The 15,986-nt window shown below is 41.2% G+C and overlaps 1 protein-coding gene across 7 annotated transcripts in view; it reads left to right on the forward strand.

Annotated features, from left to right (window-relative positions):
- enah (ENAH actin regulator) overlaps window positions 1-15,986 on the forward strand; it is a 187,180-nt gene that overhangs the window by 131,627 nt on the left and 39,567 nt on the right. For all 7 annotated transcript variants that reach the window (XM_084738273.1, XM_084738272.1, XM_084738270.1 and 4 more), the window contains one exon: window positions 732-804. In XM_084738273.1, coding sequence (XP_084594399.1) covers window positions 732-804 — 73 coding nt within the window. The remainder of the gene's footprint in view (window positions 1-731; window positions 805-15,986) is intronic.

Below are 15,986 nucleotides of genomic sequence, written 5' to 3' on the forward strand. Positions count from 1 at the left end.
TTAACAACAACAAAATCTCTATTTCCATTCACTGAAGCATTTTTCCACTAGAGACTGTGATGATGATCAGGCAGCTGTGTGTGCACTGTGTGTGGTGTTATACTGTTCTTTATTGTAAAATTGTGATCCTGCTAATAATCCCCATTTTTATAAAATCAAACTGAATATGATTACATCTTTTTATCTGTAACTGTAATGGCATGACTTAACTTTTTTATGTATCCATGTTGTATAATCTCATTACATGTAATCCAGTACTCGTAGTAGTTTGCAGCGTCTGTGAACTACAGCTGCATTTCTCGTGCTCTGCAAAAATATCACTCATGACTGGTGACTTCAGAGGAAGTGAAAGCACAAAAAGTCTCCGCAACCCGTTTGCACCTGAGACCTACAGATTCTAAATTACCTGCAGATTTATTTTTTTCTTTTTTTTGCCAAATACTGTGTTGCCATGACAACCAGCAGCAGTATCTCCCCGTTTTCCCCCTGAACAGTTCAGAGGCTTTTTACACAGCTCTCTGCGCCCGTGGCTCGATAGAACTTCTCCCCTCTTTGATAAGAATCCCAAAGTAGGAAATTAATTTTCATTTTGTGTGATCTGATTACGTCCTGGCTGCGGATCTACTTTTCGTTGATTAAAGCAGCACGCGGGGAGTTGTGTGTCGGTCGGAATGATGATGATGATGATGATGATGATAACAGGAGCTGTCTGTGTGTGTCGCCCTCTACAGGTCCCACACTGCCCAGGCAGCCCCCCCAGGTTCAGAATGGCCCCACACAAGAGGAGATGGACCTCCAGAGAAGGTAAGAGGACAGAACGAGACAAAAGAACCTGTAAATATCTTCACATCTGGGACAATAGTTTGAACTTTGTCTCTAGATCACTAGTCTTATTCTGAATTCATCTTTTTTTTTTTTTTTTTCTTTTTACATCCCCACACATGCACTTAGACAAACTCTGCACACTCACACTCGCGGTTGTTTTTCTTCCCCATACAAGGCTGCTCTTTCCCTCAGGTAATAATGAGGCTCTGGAACAGCTAGAAAACACATCGTACACACACACACACACTCAGAGCTGTATTAATGGAGGCCAGCTGTTGGCCAAGGTTTAGAACCTGTTCACCAGAAAGCTCGTTCAAGGATTTAATTAGAATGAATTGCCGGCACGCTTTCTGACGTGCAAACACAGGAACGCAGGACGCACACTGAACATGCTCGCACACGGCCTTGAATCTGTTTACAAGCCTGTCAGTACACGGCGACAGCTGTGCGCCCAGGCAGGGACACGCCGTGGACATTTTGAATAGAGTGGCAAAGGACGGTGGAGCATCATGTATTCGTCCACCCCCCGATCCCAACGCATGACCACACACACACATACGTAAACATCTGACTTTTAGCATCAGATCCACAAGCCAAATGATGACGACTGCTGCGGTAACCAGTTCACACGAAGGGCAGCAGGTGCGCGCCGCACTGTAATGTCAGGAAAGGCAACAACATCAGTGTCCACCATATACAAACAGACTAAAGGACAAATTAAAATTCATGAGTGGAACAACAAAACAAATGTACATGTTCCTATCACAGCAGAAGGGCTCTCTGAGGTCTGGGTCCATTTCTCTAAGCTTCTCAAACCCTCAACCAGACAGTGTCCTTACTGAGGACGGGGCAGTGTTAAAAAAAAAATAAAACTAAATAAAATAAAACCACTTCCCTTAAAGTGATACCAAAACCAATAGCAAACTTCATTTGATACTTTTTCCTGCTTCATTTGATACCCTTCTTGTCAAGAGAAGTCTTCCTTCCCTCTGCTTTTATTTTCACCACCGCCACCACAAGTTTTTGCAGCATCTCCAGCTCCATCAAATACAGCACGCTCAGCTTCACCGCACCACAGACTGTACGGGTTGTAGCTGCTGTGGTAAACTGTACTGTAAACTCTTTTTTTTTTTTTTTTTTTTCTGTGTCTGCACCCGCATTTGATCCTTTCCCGCGTCGTTTGACAGGAGAAGTTTGGTTCTTTTGGGTCGATACCTCCAAGATATTGAGTACCAGCAACCAGCCCCGTGGAGAGCAGCTGTACATCATGTCCCTCTCTCGGAAAATGCCTTGGGTGAAAATAAGCGCTCGCAGGTTAATTAATAATGTCGAGTGAATGACATGTGAGCAGATTGTGCCTGTAGATGGAAGTGAATCAGAAAAAAAAGTGTTTCTGATGGTATAGCTAAAGTTTGAACTCGTTCACTAGACTCTTAATATTACTGTCATGTAGAATTTGGACACTTGTGAATCATCATGATTTGCAGTATTACTGACAGGTGTCGTATCCATGTCACATTGAATGTATGGTAGAAATGGAAAAGTAATCATCATGTTAATGACTCACGGGGTTAATAGCATTGAGTTGGAAACTCATAATTACAAAGACCAAAAGTCACAACTTCTGCATCCTTTAAATGGGACGCTACTTTTTTGTTTGAATCCTGCAAAGTACCACAAATTAACAAGATGCCGCTACAGTTTAAGCGCGAAATAATTCAAGCCGCCATGAGAAGTTTACAATTTTCTACTTTTACACTTACTTTTTATGTAACGTTACTTTTGACAACTATGTCTAGGAAGTCCGGAAGAAACTGTGCAGTTCAGCAGCAACAGTCGTGTGAAATTTCAACTTCAAAACAGTTACTTGATGAAGACTGCTGCTTGAATACCTGATGAAAAATGTGAAATTCATGTGTATATGTTTAATATATATTACACAGTACTTCACTGCTTAAAATGTGGCGGAGGTGGTTCATGTTTTCTTTTCTCCATTATCCATCTCTGGCTGTTGTCACAACCAGCGTTTGGTACTGTGTAAAATGTTAAGGAAATGAATATCACCATCCTAAAAGGAACCTTCATCAGTTACTGAGGGCCGCTGTTTAACGTTGTCAATCCAGTTATCCATCTGTCACTGTCAGCAAGCCAGAGCAGACACGGTGTCTAGAAGGAATATTAGGCTGTAAATTACACAAAAAAACATTTGACCTGAGACACACTGCCAAATGATCTGAACTTCAGATATCCATCCGTTCTAAAGATCAATACTGATTTGATCTTTGGCGATCTCTAGGATACCATCGAATCGATGTTGACTCATAGCAACGAGAACAGAATTTATCTTCAGCTCTCGTAATGCTGTGTTGGATTCTCCTTACTCCTCTCCAGATTCCTCCTGGTTTTCTTTTTGTGTCTCTTTGCACCACACAGCAGCAACCAGAACATCATTATCCATTTTCTAAAACTTCCAACACAGCTGGAGCGTGAAGAAAGTCCAGTTCACAGAAGGTTATTGTCCTTCAGTGTGGAAGCTTGCATCAATATCAGAACAGTTATTGTACAGTTATCGCTCTTAGTGTAGACGGCACTTTACATTTGAATTAAATAAAAAGGTCATTTTGTGCGCGCCTGTCTGTTTTGGCCCTTTCATATTTGAGTTGTGACTTGTTGATTCATTGCAAGGTGACCCTGTCTTTGTTTTGCTCTGCCTGTGTGAAAGCCATCATCACACACACACACACACACACACACACACACAACCACACACACGCAGTGATGCCAGTGTCTCTGCTTTGGTTTAGTCCTCCTCTGTCCTGATCTGACCATCCTGGTCACTAACTGATTTATTTGAGGTATCTGGGTCTGAATGGAGCAGCTGGGATTAGTCTCAGACCCGCACACACGTTCATTCTGTCATCCTTCAGGCATGCACTCTGTTTGAGTAGTAAAGCATTCTTCAGGTGTGAGTCAGTGGTTCTTCTAATTCTGACTGAGGTGAACTTGGATCTGACTCTGTAGCGCAGATGGATCCGTCTGCTGGCTCGCCCTCCTCTTTCTTCTCCCCCTTTTTTTTCTTTCTGACTCTCACCCTTTCGTCTCTGTCGAGCTTCATCCATCTTTCTCCTCCTCCTCCTCCTATCTCCCCCTCGGTTCCGGTCATGCTCCATATTTAGCGGCGGATGACAGACAGGCGGTGAGCGGATCAGTGACTGAGGTCATCTGCTGATACAGAGGCCGGTATCAGCCTGGTGGGAGAGCAGCGAGTAGAGGATGTGTAGTGCCCGGTGAGAACGGCATGAAAGGAGGGGAGGAGGGTGATGTAAGGAGATGAGGAGGAGGAGGAGTGTAGAGATGAATTGGCAGCACACACTCACATCACGCCTTGTGTTTCTTTAAAAGGAAGAATTGTAAGCTCTGGAGGACTTCGAACGAACATTGTTAGGTTGTTTTTGAGCTAATGTCAGTAATCCAGTCAGTTTTGTTGAATGTTTATTGGACGTTTACAGACTGAAAAACATTTGCACATTAACATCTGTTTGAAATAATGATTTAATCCAAGCCTGTAATCATAAACCTTCAGAACTTTTCAAACATTTAAATTTGGCTGACCTTTAGATTATTCTATTGACCACCTGATCAAACAGTATCAAGTAGTAAATGCATGCACGAGTACCCCCATATTGAATCAAGTCTTGTTAAAAATATAGATAGTAAATGCTAGAAAAACCTCCAATATTCATTTTTCCCCGTATCAATACTCCAGTAGCGGCTGCATGTTCTCATTCTCTCATTTCTCCGACACTTAGTTGACACGCAGACCCCATTAAAAATCCATTATCATGTTATAGCCTTGTTATATTTACTTCTTAATAAAAATCTAAAATTTTGCGCCCTAATTTTTCATCAGTTTTTCCTTATCGTATCCAAAATGTCGGACTTTCTCTGTCTTTGTCTTTCAATATCAGTATATTAAGTTGCACACACAGGTCAGGTGACCTATACCACCGTATGAGTTGTTTATCCATCATCCATTCATTCTGTGGTACACAGGTTAAACTGTGTAAACACAACCGTAGTAGAAGATAAAACAGGTCAAACTATCAAAATTATGTCTTGGAGAGTTTCCACTACAGATTCTTACTGTTGTTCAGGTAAAACATTCTGTCTGAGATGTTTGTCAAAGAATTTATAATCTGCTCTTTGACGACAATAGTGGGCTCACTCGACATGACAGCTAATGTTTTGGCCATGTCTTACATCATTTATTTACAATGCTCTTCGTCAGGAGTGTGTGTCACACTGAGCCACAGAGCCTGAAATGGAAACGGAAGAAGAGACAGAGGAAAGAAAGAGTCAGAGACATGGATGAGTGTTTACAAATGGGAGTGAGAGCGACGTTCCTCTCTGCCTCATTACATAAGATCGGCTAACAGATGAATGGACCACCTCATTCCTCGCTGGCCGCACATGTTCAATCAGACACATTCCACGCTCATCAGTGTGGCCTCCTCTGCCTCGCTTGTGGGTCTCCTCTCCGCCAGAGGAGTAAACACTGACATCATTCATCTGTGGAGAGGCTGGAAACTCCAAGTGTCTCTGCAGTGGGATTTTCCACGGGGTCACATGACACATCATCTTCCTCCTTCTCGCTGTCTCTCCTCCTTTTCACCGAGACGCAGACGGATGAAGGAGAAGTAGACGACGCCGTGACATGTCGGCGATGATTGATGGATTGATGGAATTATCCACTGCATGTATGAGTGGATTCATGCACGGCTGATGGAAAGAGTGCGGATGAACCACCTGTTCAGAAATGCAGGGTGCTACCCTCAGATTAAAAAGACATGAGCTGGAAATAATAGGCTGTGTGTATAAATAGCTGTGTGGTGCGTGGGAGCGAGGGAGTGTGTGTTCGGAGAGAAAATGTGGAAATGTGTTGCATCGTCTTGAATGAAAGAATGGAGTGAAATAGAGGGAAAGGATGTGAATATGTGTGTTAGATTTGTGCTAGCATTTAACTGCTGTTATTTACCACTGGGAGCAGCTGCTGGTGGCAACATGCACAATGGCACCAACACATGTTGACATCGGCATATTCTCTAATGACAGTCACAGTTTTGGATGAACACACACTCCTCCATAGCCAATATGTTAGTTTGGCTTTGATAACAAGGTTGGGGTCGTATGTTAGTGGGACACATGACACACAGAGTGTGTGTGAACGTGTGTGTATATATTGCGCATTTGGACTGGATCCTCACTAGAGTAGGTCCATATGGCCCATCTGGGCTCATGTCCATTCAGACAACATTTCCTGGTTCTGTTAGCCAATCAGGCGAGCCGCTGAGTCCTGGCCAGCAGGTTTTCGCCAGACTTCGACGTCCCTGGAGATTTAGCACAGTTGTCACTTATGTGGTAAAGTGGCAAAACCGCAATGTGACATAATTTTTGCTCCAGGAGAAATAACCCTATATAGAGCTGAAGACTATAGAACCATCATGACATTATTGCAGGATGAAAGAACTCTGAAAAGTCCACAGAAGTGAACAAGCTTTACAACTGATGTATAACACCATTTGTGATGAATGATAAAATAAAACAAAAGTATTATTAACCAAAATAAACAGTAGCATACAATGAGAAGGATGACATTTATTACTACGTGTACCCTATTTGTCAGTTTATTTTAGTGTAGTTCCCTCAAACAGAATCAGAATCAGATGTACTTATTTTGATCCCTGAAATATATTGAAGAAAAATGATGCATGTGTGTAAAATTATGTTCATAATATTAAAATGTATAACAGAAATATAGAAAAGACGAGGAGAGATCACTCACTAGAGCACAGGAGAAGAATATTTGAGTGTAAGCCCTTTATAATCGGCAATATTTTGATCAGCAGAAGGGAACCCTGAGGGCCTTCTAGGCCTTCAGAGAAAGCTTAACATATCAGTATTTCAAATGTTATATTTAAGTATATTATATTTTATTTATTTCATTTAATTATTGGGCTGTTCTTGTCTAATTCTAATTTAAACCTCATCTTCTATCAACTTGAAAATGAAACTGAAACTGAAATCAGCAAAATAGTTATCCAATCAGATTTCTTTGTTGTTGTCTCTAGGCAGAGAAAGGTTAGAGCTGGCTCACTCATTGGTTGGGACACTGGGACAGAAAGCCACAGCTTGTGTGTCTGGTTCATTCACTTGTCAGTTTTTTATACAATCACGTTTTGATTTACAGTGGGTGGGACCAAAACTAATCCGTTTAGGCCTTATCAAAGGACAGCGATATCTTGCTCAAGACAAAGCAGACGAGACCAACCCTGTTACTAGGTGGCTAACTTGATAGCGCTGCCTTTTCCAAGGCAGAATTTCACAGTGTAGTGGAGCATTTGCAAAGGACTGTGTTATTTCAGAGACTGAAATTGCACTTGTCCCCAAGTCTGTCAGAAAAAAATTTTCAGACACTTGAATCTTCTTTATTAAAGTTACTTCCAACAGTGCAGCAGAAGAGACAGAGCTGTTGTTAGATAGAAATACTGTAACTGGAGATCTATGCTACGCATTTGTACATGTGTGGAACTGAAACAGAGAAATAAGAATGATAAAAAGAAACTCAGAATGATTCATATAGATTATTTCAGTTATAAATATCAAACACAAACTGAATTATAACTTATCCAAACAATAGTAACAGAGTAAATGGCAATTATCTTCTATTTAATACAGATTTAAGTAAAGAAAACTCTAGAAAGAAAAGCTTTTGCAAGCGACCTTTGACCATCAAAATCTAATCAGTTCATCTTTGAGTCCAACTAGATGTTTGAACCAAGTTTGAAGAAATCACCTCTGAGTGCTCCTGAGATACTGTGCTCACAAGAATGGGATGACCCAAAAACATAACACCTGTGGCAAAGGCTGTCACTACCATGAGGCGATTAAAATAAAGGTTTTTCAAAACTTGTGAATCACAGAGGTCCTTCAGCATACAGTCATGAAGGTACACAAAAAACCTGACACTGAGAGGTCCAGTAGTTTGCGAGGTAAGCTGTGGACAAGCTCCTGGTCCAATGCACACAGACACATGCAAACGATCGCATGATCTCCTTACTTAAATTTAGCATGGTGGAAATCATGATAAGCAATGTGTTAAAATATGCATACTGCAATATACAAGAGTATACGTAAACAGTAAACATAAACAATCTAAAATGTCTATAAGTCAGTGAGTTAAATGCAACATTATAAATAAGACTATTAGTTGGAATGTACGGTATAAATGCCAGTATAAACCAAAGTATTTCACAGCTGAATTGTTTCACAAATTATTGTAATTTTATTTCAGTGTTGCACTGTTGAAGATATGAATTATAAATAATTTATGGGGTCTTAGCTGCTGACAGGGTGAAAAAAATCCAAGGTCCAGTCTGTTGACTCAGAGTGTCTGACACTGTGAGGAAAGAGTTGTAAAGTTTATTGGCCACAGGCAGGAATGACTTCCTGTGGCACTCTGCATCTCAGTGGAGCGAGTCCAGAGAATGTAGTCCTGTACTTGACCAGTGGGTGGGAGACAGAGAGTCCAGCTCCACCCCCACAAGGTCAGTGGCCTCGCAGATATGGAGTCTGTTGGTGGCCGCTGCCCTCAAACTGCTGCTGCCCCAAAACACGCAACAGCAAACAGCATAGAACGTCCTCAGCATTGTCCGACAGATGTTGAGGGACCTGCTTCTCATCAGAAAATGCAGACGCATGTACATTAGCTTAGACCAGCAATCCCAAAAAGTAACAATACACGCATCATCTCACCATACATATTCATAAAATGCAGCTCACAATACATGTCTACAATATACACTACAACATTACATACAAAAACGACCAGTTTATTTTCGTCGTCGTTCCCAGTCGTAGCTAGATTGACGGGATCAGGACAGAATTTTGCATGGTGTGTGTCAATGGGAGCTTGTGGGGGGAAAAAAGCACGTATGTCTCTGTGTACGAGTGTGCGGCGGGTTGATGTCGGATAAGGGAAAGCGGCAGGCAGCTCACACACACGTCTCCGGGCTGTGACTGCAATACAGACCCCTGTTGAACAAGACTGAAAGTGATGGCAGCTACATTCTCACTCTCTGTGTAGTTTAATTTTCTCGAGTCTGGTGTTTCATTTCAGTTCACTTTCCATTTCCAATTGATCTATTTTTTTATGATACTCCTCTTTGAGTGTTGTTATCATTGAGTCTCTAATATGTGATGTAGTGTTGTTGGGGTTCATTATGACTGTTTTAGGTCACATGGTTGGTAGGATAAATCCTCCAGGTTTGCCTCCAGTGCAGAATTTTTTCATTATTTTTGCACCTTATGATTGCACTCCTAACTATTAAACTAAAATGCTGAACTATTTGAGTGCCATTGCAAACCTTTGATCTTCATACGCTTTGACAGCTATTGTAAAGGTATTTGCATTCTGTACGTGCCGTTGCATGTTTCTTGGCTCTTAAATTCAACAATAAGCCATTTGACGTTTCCAATATTACCCCTAATCCTCTCTGACTCTGCCTCACTGTCTCGAACTCAGTCATAGTAAGTTGTTGCAAAGAGAAAAAGGAATATGTGTGCATGTGCATGTATGTCTGTGTGCCGGGATTCAGGCCGTGCCGCCGCCCACACTCCCTTAGCAACGGTTTCCCCGGCAACCCTTGTCAGGAGGCGAGTGAGACGCCAGTAAAAGCGTGCAGGAGGCTTTTCACAGCTTTGGATCCTGTGACGTTTCCCCTGCAAGGCAGAGAGGGACGTGGAGGGAAGAGAAACCTGTTTTGGGTTCAGCCGTCAGAGCAGGAAGCGTGGAGACAGTCCCCGCATGGCATTAGTCCCCTGGACAAAATACATGGAACAATGCTCATAGAAAACAGTTCATGTTTACATGACCTGCTCTGGAAATTGACATCGCACAAAAGCTAAAATCTGTCTCACTTAAAAGGCGGCTGTAAAAAGTTTCTATTTTCACAAACCATGTCAGTTACAGGGGATTTAAAGAATAAAGTTTACATTTCCCACGCAAAAAAAAACCTCAACCTCTTCTTTGTCCATCATATGCTCAGTATGTTTCAACCATTCTTTTGCCATTTTCTGCTGCACATGTCCAACTCCTTGAGGCTCTGGAGCTCAGCCAGAAGTAGAATATTTCTCTATTCTTTGGCAAAACAGAGTATTTAGAACATACTGAACATACAGTTGGACAGCAAAGGGACATTTTGACAGCTTCTCTGCTGTTAAACTGATTACTGTTTAAATGACATTAATCCAGCTGACCATAGTCCCTGCTCAACAGACGTCTTATAGCCAACAAGAGGTTAATGTGGTGTATCATTCTGCATCCATGTAGTGTCAGAAATATTGAAAAATTAAGTTCCCTCCAAGTGAACACCCCCTCAAGTTGGACAACAACTCGGAAAGTCTGTAAATTTACACAACATGCTGTCTTATTTGCAGAAACATGGTGGAAAAAAGTACATAACTTTTGATTAGTTTATGTATTGTATACTGTTTTTTGTTCACATGTAATTTGCCATACGTTCACTGTCGACGTAGAGTGACCCAGATTAGTTAGAAATTTTATTTATAGCACGAACCCTCATAACAAGTCAGGTAAAGTGATATTTTTTAGTTTTTTTAGTGCAGCAACAAGTCTGGCACAAAACTCTTTCAGTTTACTTTGATAACAACATGGACGCTACTGTCAGCCACCTACCACTCAGATGCTACAGCAAGTACAACTGTTGACTAGTCTTGCGTTAGGGTTGGGCCGATGGACGATGGAATCATCTATCCCGATCGCTGAGAGTCATCGACCACTGTGTCCTCTACCATCGCAACATCGTGATTTAAAAGCCTTCAGTATTTTAGGTAGCGTGTCCCTTCAGAGCTGCTGTAGAGTTCTGTTTTTGACCTGTAGGAGACTTGCTGCTGTTCATTGCTCTACGTCTTCATGTTGAACAGACATGGTGCTGAGACGAAGACCCTTCTAGACCCAGCATCAGTATCATTGCAAATTGTGATGTTTCACTGTGGACGTTACGTCAGTTTAGATAGTCGTTGCCCAACCCTAAACAGATCTATCCCCGACTGCATTATTTTCCATTGCAAATGCAGTTTTTAAACACCAAAGACAGATGGCTCCTCTGAGTGTTTCCTTTTTTCTTTTCTTCTCTGTCCATCCTGTACTTTACATGTTGTTTTGGACCCTGAATAAATCTTGATATATGAGTATTCTCAATATTCAGAGCACTCTTATTCCCAAATGTCAGAGTCATCGACCTTTTGCAGCAGACGCTCATCCTGCTGTGAGAAGCACAGGTGGAATTAATAACTAACGATAGCTCCCTTCCAGCAATTATTGCCGTGCAGCAATTAGAGCTGTTATTAGTTACACCTGTGTCTGACAAGTCAACATATCTGCTGTAAAAATAAAACGCTTTAATCAGCTTTCACTGCGTGTTTTTCAGCTGTTGTTGAGACTTTGTTTGGCGTGGGCATGTGGTGGTACTTCTGAAAGAAATGCAGCAAAATCAAGAGTCAGAATGTTTCTGAAGGGAAGTAGAAACTATTACAAGTTTACATTAAAAAAGGCAGAAATCACGTTCACGGACGAGGTAATGTGTTAAAGTTTTTTTCAAGTTACGTTCAGTTGCATTCACTAATTTCCTTCCTCGCTCTCTGAAGTAACATCTGTTGTTTCCCGTGTCGCCCCGGAAGTTAGTTTGATTTATTGATTGAATTTATTTGATGACAAACATATATAACATGTGCCACCATGTTCTGAAAAGCAACGCAACAGTGCCCTCTTGGGTGCCCCTATGGTAGATAAAATGTGATACAGTGCCCTCTAAGGTGCCCTTCTGGTGAAAAAAAAAACATGATAAATGCCCCCTGGGACACCCTTCTGGTAGGCAAAATATGATAAAGTACTCTCTAAGGTGCTCTTCCAGAAAATGTAATGAAATGCCATAAAAGCTGCCCTGCATATTGAAAACCTTTTGGCCTCTATGTGCCTTTAAATAGTTAAATAGTTCCCTGTGTGTTTTAATTATAATGTAGTAGTTGTTGTTGTACAATAATAATAAAAAAAAAAAATTAAACCAGCAATTGGAACTTTTTCACCTTAAATGCGTAACGACTTTAATCACACCGGTGTCCCACCACATACAGCTGGTGCCCTTTTTTATGTTTTTTCACCCCTGCCCCTCAGACAGCCTGAGTTAGGCCACTGACTACATACATTAAAAATAAAAGAGGATAAAACAGAATACAGCCACTGTGGTCCTCTCTATTGTTGGTGCCAATTATTTTAATTATTCCTATCTGTTGACCATTTTCACGAATGGTGAAAAATGTTGATCAGTGTTTCCCCAAAGACCCTCAAGATGTCCTCAAATGTATTGGTTTTCCCAAAACCCAAAGATATTCAGCTTGTTGTCAGAGAGGAGTCAAAAAACAAAACAATCAGAATATATTTATATTTAAGAAGCTGAAATCAGACAATTTGGACATTTTTTCTTAAAGGTACAGTTCGCCCCAAAATCAGAAATGCTTATTTTCCCCCTGGCCTGTGGTGCTCCATATACATCAAAAAATACATTTGAAAAACACAACACCAGTGTCTCTTTCCAAAAGTCGTGACCCAGTCACTCAAGATAATCCACAGACCTTGTTGTGAGCAGTTTTCATGTAAGAATTACTTTCTTTCTACGAGAAAGTAAGTAGTTCTGGTAGATAGTTCCTGTAGTCTGCTGCAGAGAGAAAGTAGTTCCTCCATGAAACTGCTCGTGACAAAGTATGTGGATTATCTTGAGTAACCACGTCATTATTGACATTATTGACATGATTTGAGCACCACAAACTGAGTGCCATTTAGTCCTTTTGTATTGGAGAGAAGGCAGACATCTTTGTGGCTGATTTCTCCAAAACTCTTCAACTCACAGCAAAAAAATCTACATGGATAAAAAGCACTACAATTCAAAGGAAAAATATGTATTTTTGGTAAACTGTCCCTTTAAAAACGGACTCAAAATGATTGTTGATTATTAAAATAGTTGGAAATCAATTTAGTAATTGACAGCTAATGATTAATTGACAAATCGTTGCTTCTCTAATTGGAAACATTTGAAATAATGTAAGTACACAACTCACCATATTATATATCATGGGTGTAGTAATTTTTTAGACACTTTAACGTGTAAATGTTTCATATTATACACTTCACTTCCACCTTGTGTTGCAGTTCATATGAGCAGTGAGGACGAGGTTTTCTCATATAACTCCCATTGTTAATGAAAGTGTGTTGTACTTGTAAAGTGCTGGCTGTGAGAGGAGCTGCTCTCACTGCACAGGAATGTGTGTGCTGAGAAGGTGAGCGTTTCTATCGCATGACATCGGCTCGAAAGACGCTGCGGCGTCAACTCACAGGACGAACGACAGGCTCACTGTGACTCCTCTGCAAGTACAGTCACACACACACACACACAGATATGAGCACAATTTATCCTCACACACCTCAAACACGTCTCTCCAGACAGGTTATTTAAAGCGTGTGTGCACATTGTTTTGGAATGTTCTGATCTCCTGCTAAGGGGAACGCTGTGTGCGTGTGTTATATCCGTAAATTACATAGTGACGTGTGTGTGTGTAGCTGGCAGTGTGCTAGTTTGTGTTGCACTTGAGAAAAAAAATAAGGGTCAAGGAGCGCTGAACAGCAGGAATCCCGATGCAACTAATTCACAACCCTGTTGTCCTCTTGGGGTAAATCTGGCTGAGAGTTTAGTAAACCTCCAAGCTAAGAGACATTCATCAACGCCAGCGCAGCCATTTAACTACAGCAATGCAACTAGACATGAGTACAGCTGAGGTTGCCTCTCTGCTCTAATTAGGACAGAATCAGCAAGTCGAGTGATGAGGAAAAATGAGGCAACATACGAGACAAATCACACTGACTCTGTTTAGATTTCTGCGTTTGTATTTGCTCCTACAGCAGAAGTCCCTCTGGAAACAGACAACATGGTAGCTGAGATGTTAAGGAAACTGAAAGGTAAAACGTGCAGGATGCCGAGCTGGAAACATCTCAGTTGTTCTCAGACCGTGGTACATATACCTTTAGTGGTATGTAGAGGAATGTTTTTAAAAAAGGAAAAAAAGAAGAAAATTCAAAACACTGCTATCAACATGCCAAAAAAAAATCAAATGAAACTACATAAAATATAAGATCACTGGAATGAATTTCAAAATAAGTAATAATAATAAATTGAAAAATACTGCAGTCATGGATCAAACCAAGAATATTTTGATATTTTGTCGAAAATGAAGTGGACGACAGTGAACTGAGTACAAGTGCTTGTGGCTGCTTAAGGTGCCAGTTAAGTGTCCAAAGCACCTTCAAGAACTCAATATTTTCTGAGGTGGTACACTGTGTAAAAAGTTTTAGAAGCACTGTTCTAAAGAGTTCTAAAGAGGAGCATCAGTGGTAGTGAACACTAGAAGAACCTGATTGTTTTATCACTTGCTGCTTGTCGATTTAGTCCACACAACAGTTAGCTTGTTTTCTAAAGATTCAACTTCACTCTCTGGTTGCTGAGAGATGATGCCACCACTTTTGTCGTTTTAAGTTACCATGAAGCAGCTAGCGCAGTGCTTATTGCTGACATGATTCCTGTAGAACAGGCAGCTAGAGAGGGACAGTAGCCACTAGCACTAGAGGCCCGGGTGACCATGGCCAGACCAAAACACACCAAGTGAGACCAGTTTGACGACAGGGAATAGGCCACAGAACCAAGATGCTTTTCTTGCTAACTTTGGCTCCCAGCACTCCGGGAATGAGTCACTGCTAACTGTAGATAGTAAACTTACTTTAGCAACAAGTACAGCTATCCGTCCATCAGGAGACACCTGAAATGACCTTGATGCTGTATTTCCTGATTGTCTCGGAGGCTGTGCTCATCCTGGTGATCAATCGCATTTACTGGGAGGCTGCTGGATACAAGCTAACGGTTTTGGACAGCTACATCAGCCACAAGTAAGCTAAAGCTATCCGTCCATCAAGAATCTCTGTAAATAACATAACTGAGTTGAAGCTTAGCAGCTGGATGACATCGGAGAGAAAACCAGAAGATATTTCCTCCATAAAATATGATCCAGTTTCAGCCAGCTCAGTGAGTAAAGACATAAAAGTGATGTCCACTCCATGCTCCATTTTCCCTCCATGCTCTGCTGCGTCATAGATGTGAAAGCATTTCATTGGACACAAGTTTTAGTGCAGGATGACTCAAAAACAGTTTTTAATTATTTTCCAGGAAAAGACTAACTTTAAAATAACATTAAAAAAAACTTACAAAATGCCTTTTTTGTGCATGGCGCAATAAGTAACCATTGTTTTTGTCTTTATGAGAGCTTAAAGGCTGTTTCTGTAATCAAGATAGCGATGCTTCTTTAAACATTTTGCTTAAAACGTTGTTGTCTCAGTCAGTAGGAGAGACTGGGTGCTTTTTTTTTTGGAAACACTGAGTATTAGTAGAGACACAGTCTTCATTTTATTAGAGTTGACCTGTCAAGGCTCTTTGCTTCAACCCTTCCACACCTGAAATGTAACTTTACAGCACTGTGGTCATTTAATGATGATGTTAGAGCACTGCCTGAGACAGTAACAATAGTTCTGTAAAAACATCATTTAGCTGTGGATGTAACATACAAGTTGTGACAGCTGGAGCTCCTCTATACTCTGCTGTAAGTGAATGTATGTTGCTCAGAGGTTGCATCACCACCAACCCCCAGTGACCCTCTGTCCCAGTCCTGCAGTGTTTTGTGCATGCCTGAGTCCATGCATCTTCTCGCCTTCCTACTGTTCAGCACCTATAATTGTTTTTCCCTGAGTCGCCACAGCCATTAAACTCTATTTATATTACAGATGACTCGCTAATCAGAGTAGTCAACCTTTATTTTGATCCATGTGATTTTCCTCGACTCCACCAGCGCATCTCGCTGTTGAACAAACCACATATGGATGTTGAACAGAAAAGATGGCGAGTTTACCTGCCAACGTTGCTGCTAGACAAATTGTAGCAGCTGCAGCAGCTCCAGCCTGCCAACATTTGGCTGCTGGCGGTTTAGCC

This window comes from Lutjanus erythropterus, chromosome 15, assembly GCF_056507025.1.
Source record: "Lutjanus erythropterus isolate fLutEry1 chromosome 15, fLutEry1.hap2, whole genome shotgun sequence".
NCBI lineage: Eukaryota > Metazoa > Chordata > Actinopteri > Lutjaniformes > Lutjanidae > Lutjanus > Lutjanus erythropterus.